Source organism: Thrips palmi, unplaced genomic scaffold (genome assembly GCF_012932325.1).
Source record: "Thrips palmi isolate BJ-2018 unplaced genomic scaffold, TpBJ-2018v1 HiC_scaffold_10, whole genome shotgun sequence".
In the NCBI taxonomy this organism is placed as follows: domain Eukaryota; kingdom Metazoa; phylum Arthropoda; class Insecta; order Thysanoptera; family Thripidae; genus Thrips; species Thrips palmi.
Window position 1 is genome coordinate 21687877 of NW_023144621.1, and position 19543 is coordinate 21707419.

General features: G+C 63.1%; 1 protein-coding gene across 2 annotated transcripts in view; it reads right to left on the minus strand.

Annotated features, from left to right (window-relative positions):
- The window catches only part of LOC117653757 (lachesin-like), a 163934-nt gene that overhangs the window by 96409 nt on the left and 47982 nt on the right, over positions 1 to 19543 (minus strand). For both annotated transcript variants that reach the window (XM_034399649.1, XM_034399639.1), the window contains exon 2: positions 11354 to 11553. In XM_034399649.1, coding sequence (XP_034255540.1) covers positions 11354 to 11390 — 37 coding nt within the window. In that variant the 5' untranslated portion in view covers positions 11391 to 11553. The remainder of the gene's footprint in view (positions 1 to 11353; positions 11554 to 19543) is intronic.

Below are 19543 nucleotides of genomic sequence, written 5' to 3' on the forward strand. Positions count from 1 at the left end.
TATTAGGAGGCGTCGAACTCATAGCCGGGGTTTTTTGTCGACCAAGAGGGCGGTCGTGGCAACGAGGTGGTCGCAGGCATCGGATTTTCGGAATTCAGCCTATCGATCAGGTTGATCGCCACAACAAAGGGTGTGTGAATTTCGTGCGAGGCTGGCGAGGCTGGCGAGGCGAGGCGGGGCTGCTCACAGGCGCATTCTTCCTCTTCCTCTTCCACGGACGCGAGGCGAGGGCCCCGGCCTGGGCCAAAGGGGCGAGACCGGCCAGACCGGGGCAGACCGCAACCAGGGCAGGTGGCCGCGCCGCGAGCAGTTCCACGAATCCGTTCAATTAGCTACACGGTACGCGAGCGAGCGAGCAAGAGAGAGAGAGAGAGAGAGAGAGAGAGAGAGAGAGAGACAGCCGCCAGGTTCGGAAAGCTTTAGTCTTTGATCCCGGCGTTGTAATGGCGACAGAAAATAGCGGCGCGCTGCCACGCCAAGCCACGCCAGCCCACGACACAGACAGGCACTACACCGCAACCAACTTCCATCAAAGAACATGGGAATTTATTTAATGGCTGCGGAAGGAGAGAGGGGGGCAGAGCGGGCCAGCCCACCCTCTCCTGTCACAAACTTTCCAGCCAAGTGATGGTTTCCCTCCGCTTGATCCGAGACAGACCTCGTGGAGATCGACGTACGTAAAGTGAGGTGCGCGCACTCACACTCTCACTCACTCACTCACTCATACACACACACACACACACACACACTCTCTCTCTCTCTCCACACACACACACACACACCTACACACACGGCCCCTGCGTGCCGACCGCTACACCGTGGCCGGGCGCGCACCTCTCAACCTAACTGACGTCCCAATCAAAGTTTTCCAGAAATCGAAGCGAAACGAGCCTGGCTGCCCTATGGCTGCCCTATGGCTGCCGTATGCTTTGCCCATGGATGCCTGGCTGCCTATGGCGGCCCGCGGCCCGCGCGGCTGCGGCGTGTCAAACGCGGGTCGAGGCGAGGGCGAGCCGAGGTCGGTTTGGCCGTTCGTGTTAAATCGCCGCGCGTCTCCGCCCCTGCTCCGCCCCGAGATGAACAGCGGCCTAATGTTTACGTCGGCCCCTCGGCAGGCCGGCTGGCTGGCCAAGGAGGGCAAGAGGCCAGGCAGTCCGGAACGGCCCGGAGAAGGTTTTGCCTCTATTTCGCCCCGAGGTCGAACGCCACGCCGGGGCGCGCCGGGGGTGGGGGGATCTTTCACTGCGCTTCTTGCGACAGCGACGGGCACGCGGGGAGGGGCAGGGGAATGCTCAGGAGATAGACCGAGCCCAGTGCCCTTGTCCCCATCCGGCCCCTGCGGCCCCCGCCGCCCCCTCGGCCTACCCCGCGTGTGACCACACCTCCAGGGAGCTCTCTCGCAGCCCCGGGGGCGGGGCGGGGTGCGGCGAGGCGGGGCAGGGTGCGGCGGGGCGGGGTGGCGTGTGGGGGCCGTCTCATTGCGTTAGTGGTAATAGACTCGATTCGGACGGGTATTGAGATGGGCTTGGCGCAGGCCGGGGGGCTTAAGGGCCCGACTTTTGAGGGTCGCACTTCGACGTTCGACGCCGAGCCGAGAGGCCGCCCCGTCGCCATGTTCTAGGCGCCGCCACCCTCGAGGAGGACCTTCTCAAGGTCCCCTCTCGGCTACGAGCGCCTGCATTACACTGCCAGTCTTGGCCAGCAGAGCAGACTGATTCCAAGAGTCGTTTTCGTCGCTCTGTCTCTCTCGCACCTGCACGGGACACCCCATGAGTGAGAGGGAGACAGAGCGACGACAACGACCCTCGGCATCAGTCTGCAGTCTTCTCGCGCGCTGTCGTCTGCTAGCCGTCTGGTCTGCCGCCGCGTCGTCTGCTGGGTGAAGAGGCGGAGAGGCAGCCACGGCGGCGCCGCGCCCACCGCCCTCCACGAGCAGCCCCGCAGCCCCGCGGGCATTTAGAAGGCGCTGTACTGCTTCCCCTCGCCCCGGAAGAAAAGATGAAGGCTCCATAACAAGAGATGCCGTTATAATTCACAATTACGTCACGCCGAGACTCGGAGACATGACGCCCTGGCCCGGGCCTGGCTGCCCCGGCTGCCGGGGGTTTAATATGGATGTACAAGGCCTGGTGACAGAGGCAGAGGGCCCGGCCGGGCCTTGGGCCGGGCTGGCTGGCTCGGCGCTTGGTTGGCGCAGCAGCCAGGCGCCGCAGATGAAGTTTCCGGGAGCGGAGGGCGCGGCGGGGCGTGCGGCACTACACGCACTACTTGCTGTTTGGAAAGAGCAGGGGCTTGCTCTGCATCAAACAGTGTGTCGACACCATCGGGACAATACTTGCTGCTTCTCGCGTCTAGAGCAGCGGTTCCCAACCTTTTTCGGTTCGCGACCCCAAATTTGATACAAAAAATTTCCGCGACCCCCAGGAAAAATTTCGCGACCCCACGCGACCCCTCCTTTAGCATGCCTTTGATACAAAGTGCGATAATCCACCTTAGTTTGGGAGCAGTATTGCCGCAAAGTAGGTCAAAACGGCCACAAATGTCTTTGAAAAGTCGTGTTTTGGGCCGACTTTAAGCAGCCACTGCGTCTGATCCGAGGCGGTATCTCGTCCTCCCTCAACGGGCATTTGGTCTTTGGACCTTCCTTTAGCATGCCTTTGTTACGGAGTGCGATTATCGGCCTTAGTTTGGGAGCAGTATTGTCTCAAAGTGGATCAAAATGGCATTCAAAGGCATTTTATACTGTTTTCATCAACTTTGAGACAATACTGCTCCCAAACTAAGGCCGATAATCGCACTCCGTAACAAAGGCATTCTAAAGGAAGGTCCAAAGACCAAATGCCCGTTGAGGGAGAAAAATGCCCGCCTCGGATCAGACGCAGTGGCTGCTTAAAATCGGCCCAAAACGCGATTTTTCATAGACATTTCTGAGCGTTTCGGCCAACTTTGAGACAATACTGCTCCCAAACTAAGACTGATAATTGCACTCCGTAACAAAGGCATGCTAAAGGAAGGTCCAAAGACCAACTGCCCGTTGAGGGAGCAAAATGCCCGCCTCGGATCAGACGCAGTTGCTGCTTAAAGTCGGCCCAAAACACGAGTTTTCAAAGGCATTTTCGACCGTTTTGAACAATTCTGCCAGCCGGGAAACAGTCGCGACCCCAGGCGACCCCAACCACCTCGCCGCGACCCTTCGAAATTTTTTCGCGACCCCATTCGGGGTCGCGACCCCAAGGTTGGGAACCGCTGGTCTAGAGGCAGCTTACTTGCTGCTCCAGGGCAGACTGATACATTTCAGTATGTTTTGATGGTCAATCTGCACTGCCGTAAACGTGCGTCTGCTCAGATTACGAGATGCGTTCCCAGTGGAGATGCCGGTCTACCCCGCCACGCGTGGTGCGTGCCGTTCACACACCTCGAAATACGCACCTCGGGTGTTGTTCTGCCGCGCGCCGTTCCGACTGCCAATAGTCGCCTACAAGCTAATTCCGCAGCAGCGCTGTAGTCGCTCTGCCTCTCTCGCACTCAAGGGGCGACTCGCAAGAGTGTGAGAGAGACAAGAGTCGCACTGTTGCGGAGGGACCTGGAGGCACTCGTTCGCTGCATCGCCGTCCGCAGAGCCGAACACAAAACCCGGCCGATTGGGGAGCCGCCAGCCGAAGTTAGTCGACGCCGCCCCAAAAAGAGAGGCGGGCAAAAATGAACGGAGAACGGAACGCCGCGGGACTGCGACACATTCCTCTGAAACGTTTTGAATATTCAGCCTGATTGCCGCCGCGCGGCGCGCACCGCCAGGCCGAGCGGCCGGCAGCAGACTGAGAGTCGTTTTCGTCGCTCTGTCTCTCTCGCACTCATAGGGCGTCCCGCATAGGTGCGTGAGAAACCGAGCGACGAAAACGACTCTCAGTCTGCAGAGGGGCGGGACGAGTGGCTGCGGAGGGAGGAAAGAGGTTAAATGGGAATTGGAGAGCCTCCGCGCTCCTCGACTTTGTTTGAGTCGGATAAAACGCGTGATCTCCAAAGGCCGTGGTGCCGTGGCATGGCGCCGCGTCCGCCGAGCCCGCCGCCTGCCTGGCTCGCTTTCCACGCAACTTTTTCCCCTTTAGCCTGCAGGGGGAGGGGGAGGGGTCGCAGGGGACACCTCTCATTACAAGGACCGCGGTGCCGCCAGCGCCGCCAAGTGGCTGAATTTAAAACTGATTTAAGTAGCGATCCCGTCCCGCCCTTGGCACGCGGGGCTCCAGTAAAAGGGGGGGGGGGGCATGGCCTCCATTAATCGGTCGCAGGGAAGTCCCTCGCAGACAAGGCGGCCCTGCAGACTGAAGGGTCGCTTTCGTCGCTCTGTCTCTTTCGCACTCATGGGGCGTCCCGTGTAGGTGCGAGAGAGACAGAGCGACGAAAACGACTCTCGGAATGAGCGTGCTGGCGCTGCCGGCGCCATGCAGGGCGACGACGGCCACCCGCGTGGCGCTGCCTTGGCGCTGCCGTGGCGCTGCCGCCCAAGGCTCATCGCGATTCCTTTCCCGGCGCGCTCCGTCTCTCTCGCACTCGCGCCGCGGTCCGCCTGGGTGCGAGAGAGACAGCGCGCCCGCGGGCAGGCCGGGCAGGGCCACTCATCATCTCGCCTGTTTGACCGGGGTTAACATTTACACCCCGTACAGCCTAGTGCAGCCGACCCCCCGCGGGGCCCCGGGTAAATGAGCGCGCGCCACGGGGGTGTAGTTCTGCGGTCGGTGGGAGAGAGATGGAGCGTGGGAGGGGGCGGGGGAGACATAACTGGGCGAACTGGCGAAGCCAAGAGAGACGCAGCGAGAACGTGATATAAGCTTATAAAGGGATTTCCTCCCAACTTGCTGGCATGAATAAGACACAGCCCCGCGGCTCAGTGGCTGCTGCCTGCCTGCCTGCCGCTGCTCACTTTGCCTCCCATCCAGTGGGACTCGAGCGCGCTCCAGCCGCTCCAGCCGCTCCAGCGGCCCATCCACTCCCGGAGTGATTCCAGCTCCAGCCAGTGTTTTCCATGATTGCCGTAAGGCGCTAAAGGCGTGCACGCAGCGCACCTGGGCTCTGGGCCGCCCGCCTGCTCGCCTGCAGACAGAGAGTCGTTTTCGTCGCTCTGTCTCTCTCGCGCGCGATGCCCCATGAGTGCGAGAGAGACAGAGCGACTCTCGGAATCAGTCTGCAGCCAGCGACGCGCACGGCGACGGGGATTACGGTACGGGCCGCGGGGTGCAACGCATTGTCTCGAACAATCGGAAAGGGGGGGGGGGGCACGCACCCTCTCATCACCGGGATTGCCACACTGCGTGTCGGCACGGCGTGGCGTGGCGGTGCGCACAGCGTAAAGCAGCCTGGCCGCTCATTGGCTGTCTCTCTAACAGGTGCGCGGCGTGCGCGGCGTGGGCGGGCTGCCTTGCCCCGCGCCCCGAATCGCAGGGATAAGCCCGGCCCGCCGCGCACTGCCCAAAGCCGCGCCTTTCCGCCCTTTGTGTCCGCCCCGGCCGCCCCGGCCGCCCCGTCGGCCCTTCAAAGTTGGTCCTTGACGGAAAGCCCCGCGGAAAGCCCAGCCGCCGCTGCGTCGCTGCGACAAACGACAGAAACACAGGGCCAGAAAGAAAGGCCGACACAGCTGTTGAGCAGGGAATCGCCGTCCAGGATATCCTCCCTTCCTTTCTCTGAGCCCTCGCTGCCTCGCTGCCTCGCTGCCCGGGCCGGAAGCGACGCGGGACGCCCGGCGCCCCGAGGACTCTGTTTCCGGTCCGAGCGCGGCCTCGCTCTCGCTGCCTCGCTGCCTCGCTGCCTCGCCACGACTTTTACAAGCCGGACTCCCCTCTGGACTCCGACTCCGCCCGCGGCGGGGCGGCGGTGCTCGAGCTAAATAGAAAGTCAAAGTGGGATTTATGCAATGATTCTAGGCTCGGCAGAGAACCAGATAATCTACAGCGAGCCGCTCTCCCTCTTCCCTCTGTCTCCCCGTCCACGCTCTCCCTTTTCCCTCTGTCTGCCCGTTCTCACTTCCCTCCGCGATCCGCTCCGCGCCGAGCAAGACCGGCAAGACGGACACGCGGCGCGGCGACGCGATGAGCAGAACAAAGAAGCCCAACTCGCGGAATAAACCTCAACAAATACAAATGCGCGCGTCGTGGAGGCGTCGGCGCGTCGGAGCGGCGGCGGGGAGCGCTGCTTTGTAACTCAAACTTGGCGCGAATAATGCAGAGGCCGCGGCCGACCGCGCCGAACCACGGCCACCTCGAGGACTTGGAGGTCGCCGCTAAGACGCACAGACAGACGGACAGACAGGCGGCCGCGGAGACGAGGCAGACGGCCCACCCATTTAGTGGCGGCTGTATAATTTAACGCTGCAGTGGCCCGGCAGTACTGCCGCCGCTGCCGCCCCAGCCCAGGTGCACGCCGATACGGCGGTGGCGGGGCTGCGACACGGCCGGGGCCACGCCACGACCTCGGCACCGGCGCAGCGGACTGATTCCGAGAGTCATTTTGGTCGCCGTGTCTCTGTCGCACTTACACGGTGCCCCGCATGAGTGCGAGAGAGACAGAGCGACCAGTCTGCAGCACGGCCTCGGCACGGCCTCGGCACGGCCTCGGCACGGCCTCGGCACGGCCTCGGCCACCACGACGGCGGCAAACGCGCCCCGCATAAATCCCCGACTTGTCAACAGGTATGCGAGGCGAAAAACACGCGAGTGCGGATTTCTAAGGGCTGCCGCCCGCCCCGCCGCGCCCCGCCCCGCCCCGCCGCGTGCACACCGAGCAGAGCAGAGCGAGCACGGCAACGCGCAAAGGGCGGCCCCGCCACCACCGCCCACCCCGGCCCGCCCCAGTGTGACAATGTTTTCGCCTCACTGTGTACGCCGCAAACGGGATGCCTTCCTTGTAGGAGTCGCCGAGCACGACGCCGTCGCCACCGCCATCCCTTGGCAAAGAGGAGCCGCGGACGGACGGACGGACAGACAGACAGACAGACAGACAGACAGACAGACAGGCAGGCAGACAGACAGAGAGACAGACAGACAGACAGACAGACAGGCAGGCAGGCAGACAGACAGACAGGCAGGCAGACAGACAGAGAGACAGACAGACAGACAGACAGACAGGCAGGCAGACAGACAGGCAGGCAGACAGACAGAGAGACAGACAGACAGACAGACAGAGAGACAGACAGGCAGACAGACAGACAGACAGACAGACGTTGCCGCCAGACGGCACGGCGGCGCGGTGGGCCGGGGCGCGGGGCGCGGGGCGAGACGGCGACACCCTGGCGTCCCGGCGGCCTGGCCTCGCTGCCCGGGATTACGTCTTCATGAAATTCAAACAAGGTCGTTATTGAAAATCGGAAAATTGTTCTCCCGGTGAGGGAACTGCGCGGACCGGACGGGGAGGGGAAGGCGGCCGTGCTCGGAGTGGTTTTGCACAATTCAAACAGGACGACGACGGCATTGGAGGCGTGACTGTGGCGGGGCGGCTGTCGAAGCGGAGCAAGCGGAGCAAGCGGAGCAGTGCGAGTGAGTAGTCGCGAGGAAGCCAGCCGAAGCCAGCCGAAGCCAGCCGAAGCCAGCCGAAGCCAGCCGAAGCCAGCCGAAGCCAGCCAGCCGAAGCCAGCCGAAGCCAGCCAGCCGAAGCCAGCCGAAGCCAGCCGAAGCCAGCCGAAGCCAGCCAGCCGAAGCCAGCCAGCCGAAGCCAGCCGAAGCCAGCCAGCCGAAGCCAGCCAGCCGAAGCCAGCCGAAGCCAGCCGAAGCCAGCCAGCCGAAGCCCGCCAAGCCAGTCGCTGCGTGCCGCCGCCGCAACATTTTACTGTCGCCGTCGGGATGGTGTGTAATCATGCCACAGACAGCGCGCATGCCGCGGCGGTGCGCGATGCGTCCGACATGGCGCGCCCCGTGCCGCCCCGTGCTAGTCTGCTAGTCCGCCAGTCGGTGAAGGAATGGGGGCGGGGCCGGCGGGGCAGGGCCGGCGGGGCAGCTCGTTTTGAATTACGGCTCGGCGCGGGAAGAAACGCTAATTATACGGGTTCCTTTTAGGGGATGAAAAGGGGGTGGGGAGGGGGTGGGGAGGGGGTGGGGAGGGGGTGGGGAGGGGGTGGGGAGGGGGTGGGGAGGGGGGTGGGGAGGGGGTGGGGAGGGGGTGGGGAGGGGGTCCGGCCGAGGGCACTGAGTCGGGATGAGCGTGCAGCAGCGGAGCAGCGGGGTCGGCGGCGTATGCAGCCCGGCAGGGAAAAAGAAAAGAAAGTGCGCGGGGAAAGGGAAAAAGAGGTGTAGAGATTAAAGCTCATTTTGGACGCCAATTTACGCCGCGAGGGGAGGGGAGTGGGAATCGTAATAAAGAGTAGGAAGGAGCGCGGGAAGGACGTCGTTCGTGTTGCGAGCAATTTCCAAGGAAAGCAAACGGTTGCGGGCGGGCGCCCCACCCCGCCCCGCCCCTCGCTCCACGGCTGCTTGCATGCCCGACGTAAAGTCATGCGCGCTGCTCTCAAGTCAGCTGGCGTTAGGCAGCTGCTTTTTCTCCGAGCGCTGCGGGCGGGCCCTGCAGGCCCTGCAGGCCCCACAGGCCGGGGCAGTATGCGTGGCTGGCTGCAATGTGAAGGCGCTGCGCGTGGCGGGGCGTGGCGGGGCGTGGCGGGGCGTGGCGGGGCGTGGCGGGGCGTGGCGGGGCGGGGCGGGGCGTGGCGGGGCGTGGCGGGGCGTGGCGGGGCGGGGCGGGGCGTGGCGGGGCGTGGCGGGGTTAGCGGGGCGGGGCGGGTGTTATGCCCCCAGCGGCGCGCACAATATCTGTGCAGTATGCGCTGCTGCGCTGTTTCCGGGGGCGTCCGCCTCCACAGGCCGTGTGGGGCGTCTCAACCCACCCCGCCCCGGCCGGCCCGTCTCCCGCGCTTCTTTCTCTGATTCTGTTTAGAACCTCATTAGAGCCGCCAGCCCGGCGGCAGCGGGCTGATGCCGAGCGACGCCCTACTGGGCGCCCCATGCGTGCGAGAGAGACAGCGCCCTAGTGGGTCAAGAGCAGCCGGGAATAGCCGTGCGCCAGTGTAGCAGCCCAGTGGAGCCCTTCCCGCAGCACGCGCAGCACCTCCCAGAGCGAGTCCTAGAGGCTCGCCAGCACGACGAAGTCCTGCAGAGCCCTGCAAAGCAACCGAAAGCAACACAGTGCTGCATCTCCGAGGTGGACACAGGACAGGCTGTCCTCGTGGCGCAGCGATTCACAACGCCATCATTCTCGCCGAAAGCCGAAAGAGAGTCAGAGCCCGCTCCTCGGCCCACTCCCTCGCTCTCGTGGCCATCGCTTTATTCAAACTACGCGCCAATTAATTGATATCGAAAAAAAAACGGGCGAGCGGCGCAAACGGATTTGGAATTGTTGCGCGGCCACGCAATAATATTATTATTTTGGCGGGCGAAAGTGCGCCTCGATAAACCTATAGCGCGCGGCGTGCGTGTGTAGTCATTGGCACGCCGCTAATTTACACGGGCCGCATAGCACAGCCAAGCACACTTTAGATAACGGTGCAGCTGCCCAGGCGGCCAGCCAGGCAGGCAGCCAGCCCGGGCCATATACAAAGCGCGCATAATGAACGAAAAAAAACGGGCCGCGGCGCAACGGATTGAATTGTTGCGCGGCCACCAATATATTTTGCGGCGAAAGTGCGCCTCGATACCTATAGCGCGCGGCGTGCGGCCTAGTCATTGGCACGCCGCTATTTATTACGGGCCGCATAGCACAGCCAAGCACACTTTAGATAACGGTGCAGCTGCCCAGGCGGCCAGCCAGGCAAGCAGCCAGCCCGGGCCATAACAAAGGGGCGCATCACCCGGCAATGGCCCTGCCTGGCCGCCCCGCCTGGCCGCCCCGCCTGGCCGCCCGCCTCGGCCCTCGGCCCATATTAGACCCGTACTTTATTACAAAGATTGGCCGAAACCAATTAATGAACACGAACAGTACAGCAGTCCGAAACGGGCGGGCGCTCGGCGGGCCGACGTACACACCGTGCTGCTCGCGCACCGCGCAACCCGCGGCCAGGGCAAATATACGGCGGCCCGAACCGAAGGCGAGGCATGGCGGGGCATGGCGGGGCATGGCGGGGCATGGCGGGGCATGGCGGGGCATGGCGGGGCATGGCGGGGCATGGCGGGGCATGGCGGGGCATGGCGGGGCATGGCGGGGCATGGCGGGGCATGGCGGGGCATGGCGGGGCAACCGAAGGCCGAAGTCGATCCAGAGGGTTCCGTGCTAACAATGGCGGCCAGGCATCTTTGCTCATGGCCTTGTTGACTCGCAGCCAGACCCCCCGCGTGCCGCGTGCGGCGTGCCGCCGGGCCAAGGCTCACAAGTTTAACAATACGCAAATAGGCCTCGGCCGCTCGGCTCGCGAGACGCGCGACGGAGCGGAGCCAATCCGGTTGATGCAATGCCTCCGACAAAGGCTGCCGATTCATCATAGGCCGGGCGACGGCCTCGGCGACGGCCTCGGCGACCACCGTGAGCACCGGCAGCTGTTTGGCGGTGATTAACGCCCGCTTCAGCCGCGCGGAGCGGAACGCCTTGCGGAACGCCTTGCGGAACGCCTTGCGGAACGCCTTGCGGAACGCCTTGCGGAACGCCTTGCGGAACGCCTTGCGGAACGCCTTGCGGAACGCCGCGACGCCATCACTGCCATGCGCGCGCTGAAAGCCGGCGAAAGCCGCGCCTGAAAGCCTGCGGAGGAAAGCTGAAAGCCTGCTGCACGGCGGGCGTGTCTCCGCCTCCCTCCCAGGGAAGGTCCTGCCTTGGGTCCTGCCGCGGTATCGCCTTGCACGTCATCCACAGCCGCCGGTCTTGCGTGGTGCGCGAGTGAGACAACTCGTCCGGAATCGACTAATGAACTGTCACACGCGGCGCTGTGCGGCACAGGGCGTGCGGCGAGCCCGGCGAGGGCGTGATGTATGTTGGCGTCGTTACGCAGCAGCGGCTGCAGCACTCAGGCCGTGTCAATCACGGGCACCGCGAGGACGCCAAGACCGTGAGCAACGCGACGCGAGGACGGCGTTGTGAACACCGCGAGGACGGCGTCGTGAACACCGCGACGACGGCGTCGTGTACACCGCGACGACGGCGTCGTGAACACCGCGACGACGGCGTCGTGAACACCGCGAGGACGGCGTCGTGAACACCGCGAGGACGGCGTCGTGAACACCGCGACGACGGCGCCCGAGAACACCGCCGACGGCATCATGAGCACCGCGATGAGGGCGCGAACACTTGATGACGACGTGACACCGTGACGACGGCGCGAGCAGATGAGCCCCGCGACAACGCGAGCACCGCTCGAGGCACCGCTACGCTACGCCAACTGACGCCAACCCACCTGACGGCTCGTCCTCGGCGTCGTCCGGCGCCTCCATGCCCGCGTCCGGCGGGTTGACGATCGAGTTGACGAGCAGGTCGCCAGGGAGGTCGCCGGGCAGGTCCCCCGGGGTGTTGCCCGGCAGGGTGTCCACGCTGTACGCCGCTGACGTGCTGAGGACCGCCACGGCCAGGACCACGATGGCCAGGCCAGCGCGCTCGCTGCAACACACAAAGAAAAAAATTTTAATTTTTTGCACTGATAGTATTTAGTACATGTTTGTCTGACATGAGCAAAGCACCTGGAGATCATGACAAACAACTCAAGTATTGTTTTTTTTTTTTGCAAGGTTTTTTGTCCCCAGTGCGTTGGCTTTCTGTTCAACACGGGTTCGATACCCATTGCCAGCTTCGTTACCGTCATTTGCTTGCAGGGCAGCACGCACACAAACCCCATGTCAGTTTTGGCCCTAGTTCGACATTTCAAAAATTCTTCACTGAAAATAGTCTGCGGCCGTTACATGTGTCTGATGATCTGTGAAAGTTGTTTGTCCTAGGCTAGGCTGTTCCGACTGATACGCTCCTACCTAAATCAGCCAGTTCGCTTTGGCGTTTCTCAGTTGCTCGTGTTCGGTGTGGCCCGTTTTTGTGATACTTTTTTGCATAGCTCCTCAAAATGTCATAATTGTAACTTTTTGATTTTCAGTGGTCTGCCCTCACACCAGCGCGCGGCTGTTACACCAAAACCTCCCCGTGGGTGATGAGAAAATCAATGGGCGGGACGGGACTTGCGAGGTCCGCGCTCCGCGAGCAGAAAGCTGACTACGTTTCGTTTCGCTGTGCGGCGGATTCCGAGAGTCTTTTTCGTCATTCCGTCTCTATCGCACTCGTCCCGCCTTGGTGCGAGAGAGACAGAGCGACGAAAACGACTCTCAGAAAGAGTCGGCCGGCAGGGCCAGGCGCGGCGCAGGCGCGGCCATCCCTGCGGACGCATCGTTTGCCCAATCAAGCTGTCACGAAGCGAGGCCGGCCTGCGTCTGCCTGCGTCAGCGCGCGTGCCACACGCACAGCTACAGTGTGGGTGCGACGCAAAGGGCTGACCAATAAAGTCAACAGCAGTCGCGGCCGCCCTTTCGCGACGCCATGGCGACGCCAGGGCGAAGCGCCAGGGCGAAGCGCGAGCAAATTGTGTCGAGTCGTCATACACAGACAGGCACACACACACATTCGCAGTGCCACCACGTAAGCAAGCACGTGAGCCTGCTGCAAATCAATATCGTCGTTATTTCCCGTTTGCCAGTGTGACCATAGGCAGCGAAGAGAAATGGGTAAAAGACAGAAGAAAGTAGGAAAAGATAAAACTAAATTCATATGACGCTTGCAGCATTGTTAACGTGCCCTGCCTCGACCATGGACTGAATCCTGCGACCTCAACGTAATTCCCCAACACCAAAAGACTCAAAGCCAACGTACACGGTAAAGTCCTATTCCAGTTCGTTGTGATACCCGGCATGGGGCAAATTGTTGAGCCAACAGTGGGCAATCGTTGCCGGCCCGTCTGTCAGCGCCTTCCGGGAGCGTCGCCGCGACGTGCGACACGTCGGCTGTCCTTCGCATGATGCCGCCCTGTGGGGCCACTGCTCCAGCCCGCCCCGCCCCGCCCCGCGCCATGTAGTGAGCAAAGAGTTTTGCGTATCGACTCGCCGCCAGCAGACTGATTCCGAGAGTCGTTTGTCGGTCGTCCCTCTCGCACTCATGGGGCGTCCCTTAGAGGTGCGAGAGAGACAGAGCGACGAAAACGACTCTCAGTCCGCAGGCCGGGCTGTGCCACCGCGGCCTAATGGTTGATCTCCCTCCCCCCGACAGGGCCCCGTGGCGCGCCGAGCCGCGAGGAACATCGTTGTGAATAAGGGCTGAGCGGCCCGAGGACGCACGGCACACACAAGTTAGCGCGAGGATAAACAATAACACCACCGTGTTGTTGTTGGCATCACCATGGCGACGAGCATGAGTAAGTACGGCGTCGCGACGCGCACAGCATATGCCCAAGAGCGTTCCGCTCGGAAAGATTATCAGTTCATTTGCTGAAATTTATTATCTCGAACGTTTTCTGAACGCGGTGAAACGCTGGCGTAGAAATTTTGCAAATTACCGCCACCAAGGACACTACTCGGAGGCGCCGGATCCTGGCCCTGCTCCATTGTGAAAGTCAGAGACGCCGCGCGGGACCCAGTGCCACCACGCCCCGCCCCGCCACGCCCCGCCACGCCACGCCTGGACGCGGATTGTGAAATGATGGAGCAAGGCAAAGCAGACGCCGCGCCGCCAGATTCGCGGGTGCGGGCCGTGCGGGTGAGGGAGGGAGGGAGAGGGAAAGGGAGAGAGAGAGAGAGAGAGAGACAGAGACACACGCCGCCCTCGTGGGGGAAATCGTCAAAGGGCGACGCAGTGAGCGAGCGCCGAGGCGCCGGGGCTGCAGGCTCTGTCTCCGTCTCTCTCTCACTCGTGGGCCGGGCGTCCCGCATGGGTGCGAGAGAGACAGAGGGGCCGCCGGGCTGCCAGGCACCGCCCGGCCACGGTGAGCGCGGAATTCTCAGCCTAATTAAATACAGGCAGGCGGGCAGACTCGGGCATTGATTCAAGCAGCGGAGCCAGCCGGGCTACATCTGTGACGTTGTCCTGCACGCAAAAAAATAATTCGAGGGTCACCTAAAAAATTAGCTCGGGTGCTAAAACTGTTAGCTGTGTAGGCCCAACTAAAATTTTAATCGTAGTGCTAACATTTTAACTCTGTTGCTAATCGCGAACTCCCCAACTAAATCATATTGGCCTCCAGCTACATCATTTAGCACCTGTGCTAATTTTTTAGCTCTGCTGCTCCGAATCCCCACTAAATCGCTTAGCACTGATCTGAAAAATATTTTTTTGCGTGTGGATCCGCTAGGGTTGCCGCTAGGCTCCTGCTGCTGGGGTTGCCGCTGGGGGTGAAGGGTGTCATCCGTTTATCTTTCCATCTGCTTGAATATCCACCGTGCTGCCTGCCTGTCTGCGTGCGGCCCTGTCCGTCCGCCAGCCCGGCACGCACTCCGCCTGACTCCGCGGCCGCGGTCCCTGACGCCCCCGCGCCTCGCGAGACTGCGCGGCTCCCCGCGTCCCGTAAGCTCATTTTATTTTCCTCCAGCGCGGCGCTCCAGGTCGGCGGCGCGGCGGCACGGCGGCCGCGGGGACGAGACGGGCCCTTATCACGGAAGCAGGAAGGCAAAAGACAAGCCAGCGCCAGACACGACACCCAGGCCAGCCCAGGCCAGCCCAGGCCCCGGGGACCGCGCCGCCACGCCGCCCCAGCGCAAAGCGTCCGCCCGGCCGAGTTTTGAGGACCCGCCCTCCAACTTTGGCCCGGAAGGAATTTTCTCATCATTTCGAACCGTGTAACACGAAAAAGAAGCTGCCGCGCCCAACTGCCCGGGGCACTACAGTGCACTGCCACGGCCACGGCGGCCACGGCGACACAGTTCCAGACTGGTTGGCATTCAAGCCGCGCGCGGGTCGAGTGGGTTTCGGGAAGTCACGTGGAGAACGGGTAGGGCAGGCGGCCGGGCCACCGAGGCCGTGCAGGGCGGGCTGGGCGTTCGGCTGGTTCAGGATGTCCGGGGTGGGGGGGGGGGGGGGGGGGGCGGACCGCCGACTGGAGATTCCTTATTCCGATGTCAGCTGGCCGCGGACGTGAGTGGTCCTGCAGGCCAAGGCAGGGAGGCTGCCCCGCCAATCAATGGGAGTGCGACCCAGCTGCAGACGGCCTGCACCCACGCCCCGCCCCGCCCCGCCCCGCCCCGCCCCGCCCCGACGTCAACGCCATCAATCACCATGGCCAGGATCGCGTTGCTGTAGCGCCGCGCGACTCGCCGAGCTTGCCTTGCTTGCCTTGCGCCGCTACTCCCAGTAGTTTGTCTTGCTCGCTTCGCGCTGCTTCGCGCCTCCACGGCGCCTCGCCGCCGGGGCGGAGCGGCCGCGGCAGCGCCAAGATGGCCGCCGTTCTTACTTACAACACATATCCTGAATACTTTAGGCCTTCCTGCAGCGCAGCGGCGCAAGTTAAGAAAGTACGCCCTGCTGGGCGTGCTCGGGGCCGCGGGCCCGGCCTGCCGCCACGGCCTGCCGCCACGGCCTGCCGCCACGGCCCGCTGGAGGACTCGCCCCGCCCCGCGCACATGAGTGCCACTGGGGCGGCACGGCACGGCGCGCGGCTCGCAGCCAAATTAAATTTTGCGTGTTCCCCGCCTCAAGGACGATGGCGCCTTGCTTTGCCCGGTCTCTCATCAAAATTACCAGAGTTGGCCAACTTGCCGAGGGTCAGGAGGGCGATGGCGAGGCGGCGCGGAAGGCGGCGTAAAAACGAGTCCGGTCCCCGGGACGGGACGACGGGACGGTACGGCCGTGTCGACACGACCTTCGACACCGATGCGCCCATTCAGCGCGTCGGCGTGCCCCGCCACGCGCCCTGCAGACTGACTCCGAGAGTCGTTTTCGTCGCCCAGTCTTCCTCGCACCCATACGCGACGCCCCGTGAGTGCGACAGAGACAGAGCGACGAAATCGACTCTCGGAATCGGTCTGCAGGGCCCTGCGCGCCGAGGGCGTCGAGGGGGGCGGACCGGGGCGGACCGGGGCGGACCGGGGCGGAGAGCAGCGCCCCAAACCGCCCGGCGATCGACTGCTGTCTCGATCAGCCGGTACCGAACGACTGAAATTGCCTTTTTTATGGAAAGCGTGCATATTCATCGCCCCTGCCGCCGCCCAGACACTTTCTCTGGCGTGGTGCACGAGGGGGTGGGGGGAGGGGGCGGCTTAATCCACTGGCCCCCATAAATTACAGCGGTGGGTATAAAACGGCTGGGCGCCGGCAGCGGGGGCGGCGGGGGCGGGGGTGGGGGAGGGGGCGTAGAATCTGTTGGGGGTGCAAACGATGGGGGCACGAGGGGCTTCTTGGGGATGCAGCTGCCCGGCCGGCCCGGTCGGCCCGAGTGGCGACACAGCCAATCAGCAGTAATTACCACCCAGCAGCTCCAGCGGCCCGCATTCTTGAGCCACTCGCTCCGCCGCGCCGCCGCCTCCTTCCCGGCCTACTTGGCCTCGACGCGGAGCGGGCGGCACACCGTCGTCGTGGTGCTCGCGGCAACGCGGCGTGGCGCGGCGCAACCCCACACCGCGCGCCGACCGCGCCATCACAATAACAAGGGTCGCGACCAGCACCCTCTTTGGCGGCAAAGTGACACGCCGAGCCGAGCCGAGCCGGGCCGGGGCAAACCTGAGCCGCGGCACCGAGCCGAGCCGTGGCGAAGCCGAGCGAAAGGCTGACCCTTGGCAAGAATAGACCGCGGCACGGCACGGCACGCCGCCGTCGCCCCGCCCGCCGCCAAAGGATTTATCGCTCGCACTAACCGCGGCCAAAGTAATGCCCAAAAGTGGTTCCGACTTACACCTTCACTCCGAGCAGCGGGCGAGGCAAACGGCGACGCGAGCAAACACGATTATTCATCGCGGACCGCGCAAAGGGGGCGATGGCATGTCTGCGCGCATCGCGGCGCGCATCGCACGGCCCGCGGGCCAAACAGGGCAACATCACTCCGCGGCCTTCCTGCCCCAAACAAATCATTACGGGCCGCTCTAAAAACACACCACACGGCGCGGCGCGGCGCGGCGCGCATTACGGCCGATGGCTGCACCCGGGCCGGGCCGGCATCGACCGCCACGGCCGCCCCGTAGAGCCTCCATGCAACTTTGATGCGCCGGCCGGGCGGGGCGCTCGGTGCAGCTCGGTGCAGCGAGGTGCAGCGCGACCGCGACCTGGGGGAGACTCCGGTCGAGACGCGTGTGATGTGCTGCCTTCGGGGGACCACTGCGTCCACGCCTGTTGCAAATCGTGTTCCCTCAGCGTGCGGGTGGGTGGTCTTGGGAACGTTCTCTTTGATGCCCTGCCTCGGCACAGTGGGTCAGAGGACCGGTGGAGGCGGCCGAAATTGTAGACCTGTTTTCAGCTCCAGAGTCACTAAACAGAACTCGAACCGACCGTGTGCGACCACACCCATGGATTGCTCTCCGAACGAGCAATCCATTGCCAGGGTCCGACGTTCGGTTCGAGTATCATTTAGCGACTCTAGAGCTCAAAACGCGTCTAGAATTTGGGCCGCCTCCGTCGGTCCTCTGGCCCACTGTGCTCAGGTGTGCGATTGTCAACATTCGTTCGAGAGCAATGGCACCGCAAAGTTGTCCGATGAGAAAGCGACGCTTTTGCAGAAAGATTGTTTCATTCAAAGTCCCGCGTGCTTCACGCCTTTCGCGCCTTTTCTCCATTCGTACCCGACGGGACGTCTTGACGCCAACCTTTGCCGTGCGGTGGAGGGCGGGGCGGGGCGGGGGGGGGGGGGGGGGGCGACACATAAATCAGAGCGGGATGCGCGGCAAGGGACGCAGCGCAAGTTGCTGGCGGTGTGGCGGTCCGAGGGGCACGGCGCGCCCCGCCCCGCGGGTCGAAGGCAACCGAAGGCTTCGCGCAAGTCGGCTTCTTCGCAATAACGGCGCCGCATTCCGGGCGATTTTCCCCGGCGGGCCGCGACTTGCTGCCAGTGCGGTGGGCCTGAGTGCTGCAAGGCTGCGAAGGCCCCGCCACCTGCACTACACTCGCTTCGCGCGTCGGCCGCGTCACTGCCGCGTCTCTGCCGTGTCTCTGCCGTGTCGCCGAGTTCGTCGTCCCTCTCGCTCCCATGGCGTGTCCATCCGGCCTTTCCTCTTTGGAGTTGGAGAGCCCCCGCGGCCCCCTCCCCCTCCAGCGGCCTGCTGTCAAATTGCAGCCGGCAGCCCTAGGCGGCAGACTGATTCCGAGAGTCGTTTTCGTCGCTCTGTCTTCCCTCGCACTCATGGGGCCTCCTGTATAGGTGCGAGAGAGACAGATCAACGTTAACGACTCTGTCTGCAGCCCTGGGCTGGCAGGCTGGCTGGCTGGCCGGGCGCCTAGGCGTGTTTTTCCGCCGTGATTTTCTTCGGGGACGAACCGCCGACAAATTATTAACCGGCCGGAAAGGTACATAAGAGGTCGCGGTCTGGCGGTGAGGAGGAAGAGGGGGGAGGGGGACGGGAAGAGAGGGGAGGGGGCAGCCTGGCCCTGCCGCCCCTTCTGGGCCTTCCGGCTTGACTCGCGCTCTGAAAGAGAATCCCAAGTGAATCCAAAGGCAGTCTTGATTAAAAATTTTGATATATGAATTACGCTTGCGGTGTGCAAGCTGCGCGAGGCTGCGCGAGGCTGCGCTCCCTTCACTTGAGGCCGCGGGTGGTAGCGCGGTGGCGCGGTCACAGCGGTGGGCAGACGGAGCGGGGAACCAATGTCTGCACCACTGAGCGCGGCAGCGTCGGAAAAGGGGGAGGGGGGGGAGGGTTGGCTGCAGACACGGCCCGGCGCGCACAGCCCGATGCACTCGCGTCGCGAATTAGAGTCAGCTGTCGAGTCGACGGTGCATGAGCCAGTCGCTTCCGAAGGTCAGACTTCGTTAACAGTGGAGCGGCGTCTCGTCAAAACGGCTGGGAATCGACGTCAACAACAACGTCAACAACAACGTCAACGTCAACAACAACGTCAACAACAACAACAACAACAACAACAACAGGGTCGCTGGAGCGCTCCGCTTTGATACGACTTGCTGTTTCTCTTTCCAGACAGATAATGACCAGACTGAGGAAAGCTTTTCTTGCTTTGCCTTTTTCTACCTCCAGTTTTGAGTCCCGGTCCCTACTTTCCCTTTTGCACTGGCCACAGCCTGTCCCTCTCCCCCTCTCCCTCTCCCTCCTTGTCGGGATGAAATATTCAGCCCGGCTCGTATACACGTTCGAGCTCGCTCGCGTCGCCTCGCAAATGCAACCGAGTATAATCCACTGGAATTACGGCAACCTGGGCTAAATAATGAAGGCAAGCGACCGGCACGTTTAAGGCCCTGCCGAAACTTGAAACCCGCGCCTGCCCCGCCGCGCTGCAGTCTGGAGTCCTTACAGAGTAACCCATTGTGCTTTGCTTCTTTGTGCCTGAGAGGAACTCGCCAGGATTGACTGCCTGCCCTACGGGCGGCAAAATGATCGAGAAAACAAAGCAAAATCTCGACGCCTAGGCGAGAAAGCACGCCGCCATAGAGCCTATTTTCCTTCTAGCTTCCGGGAAACTCACCCGA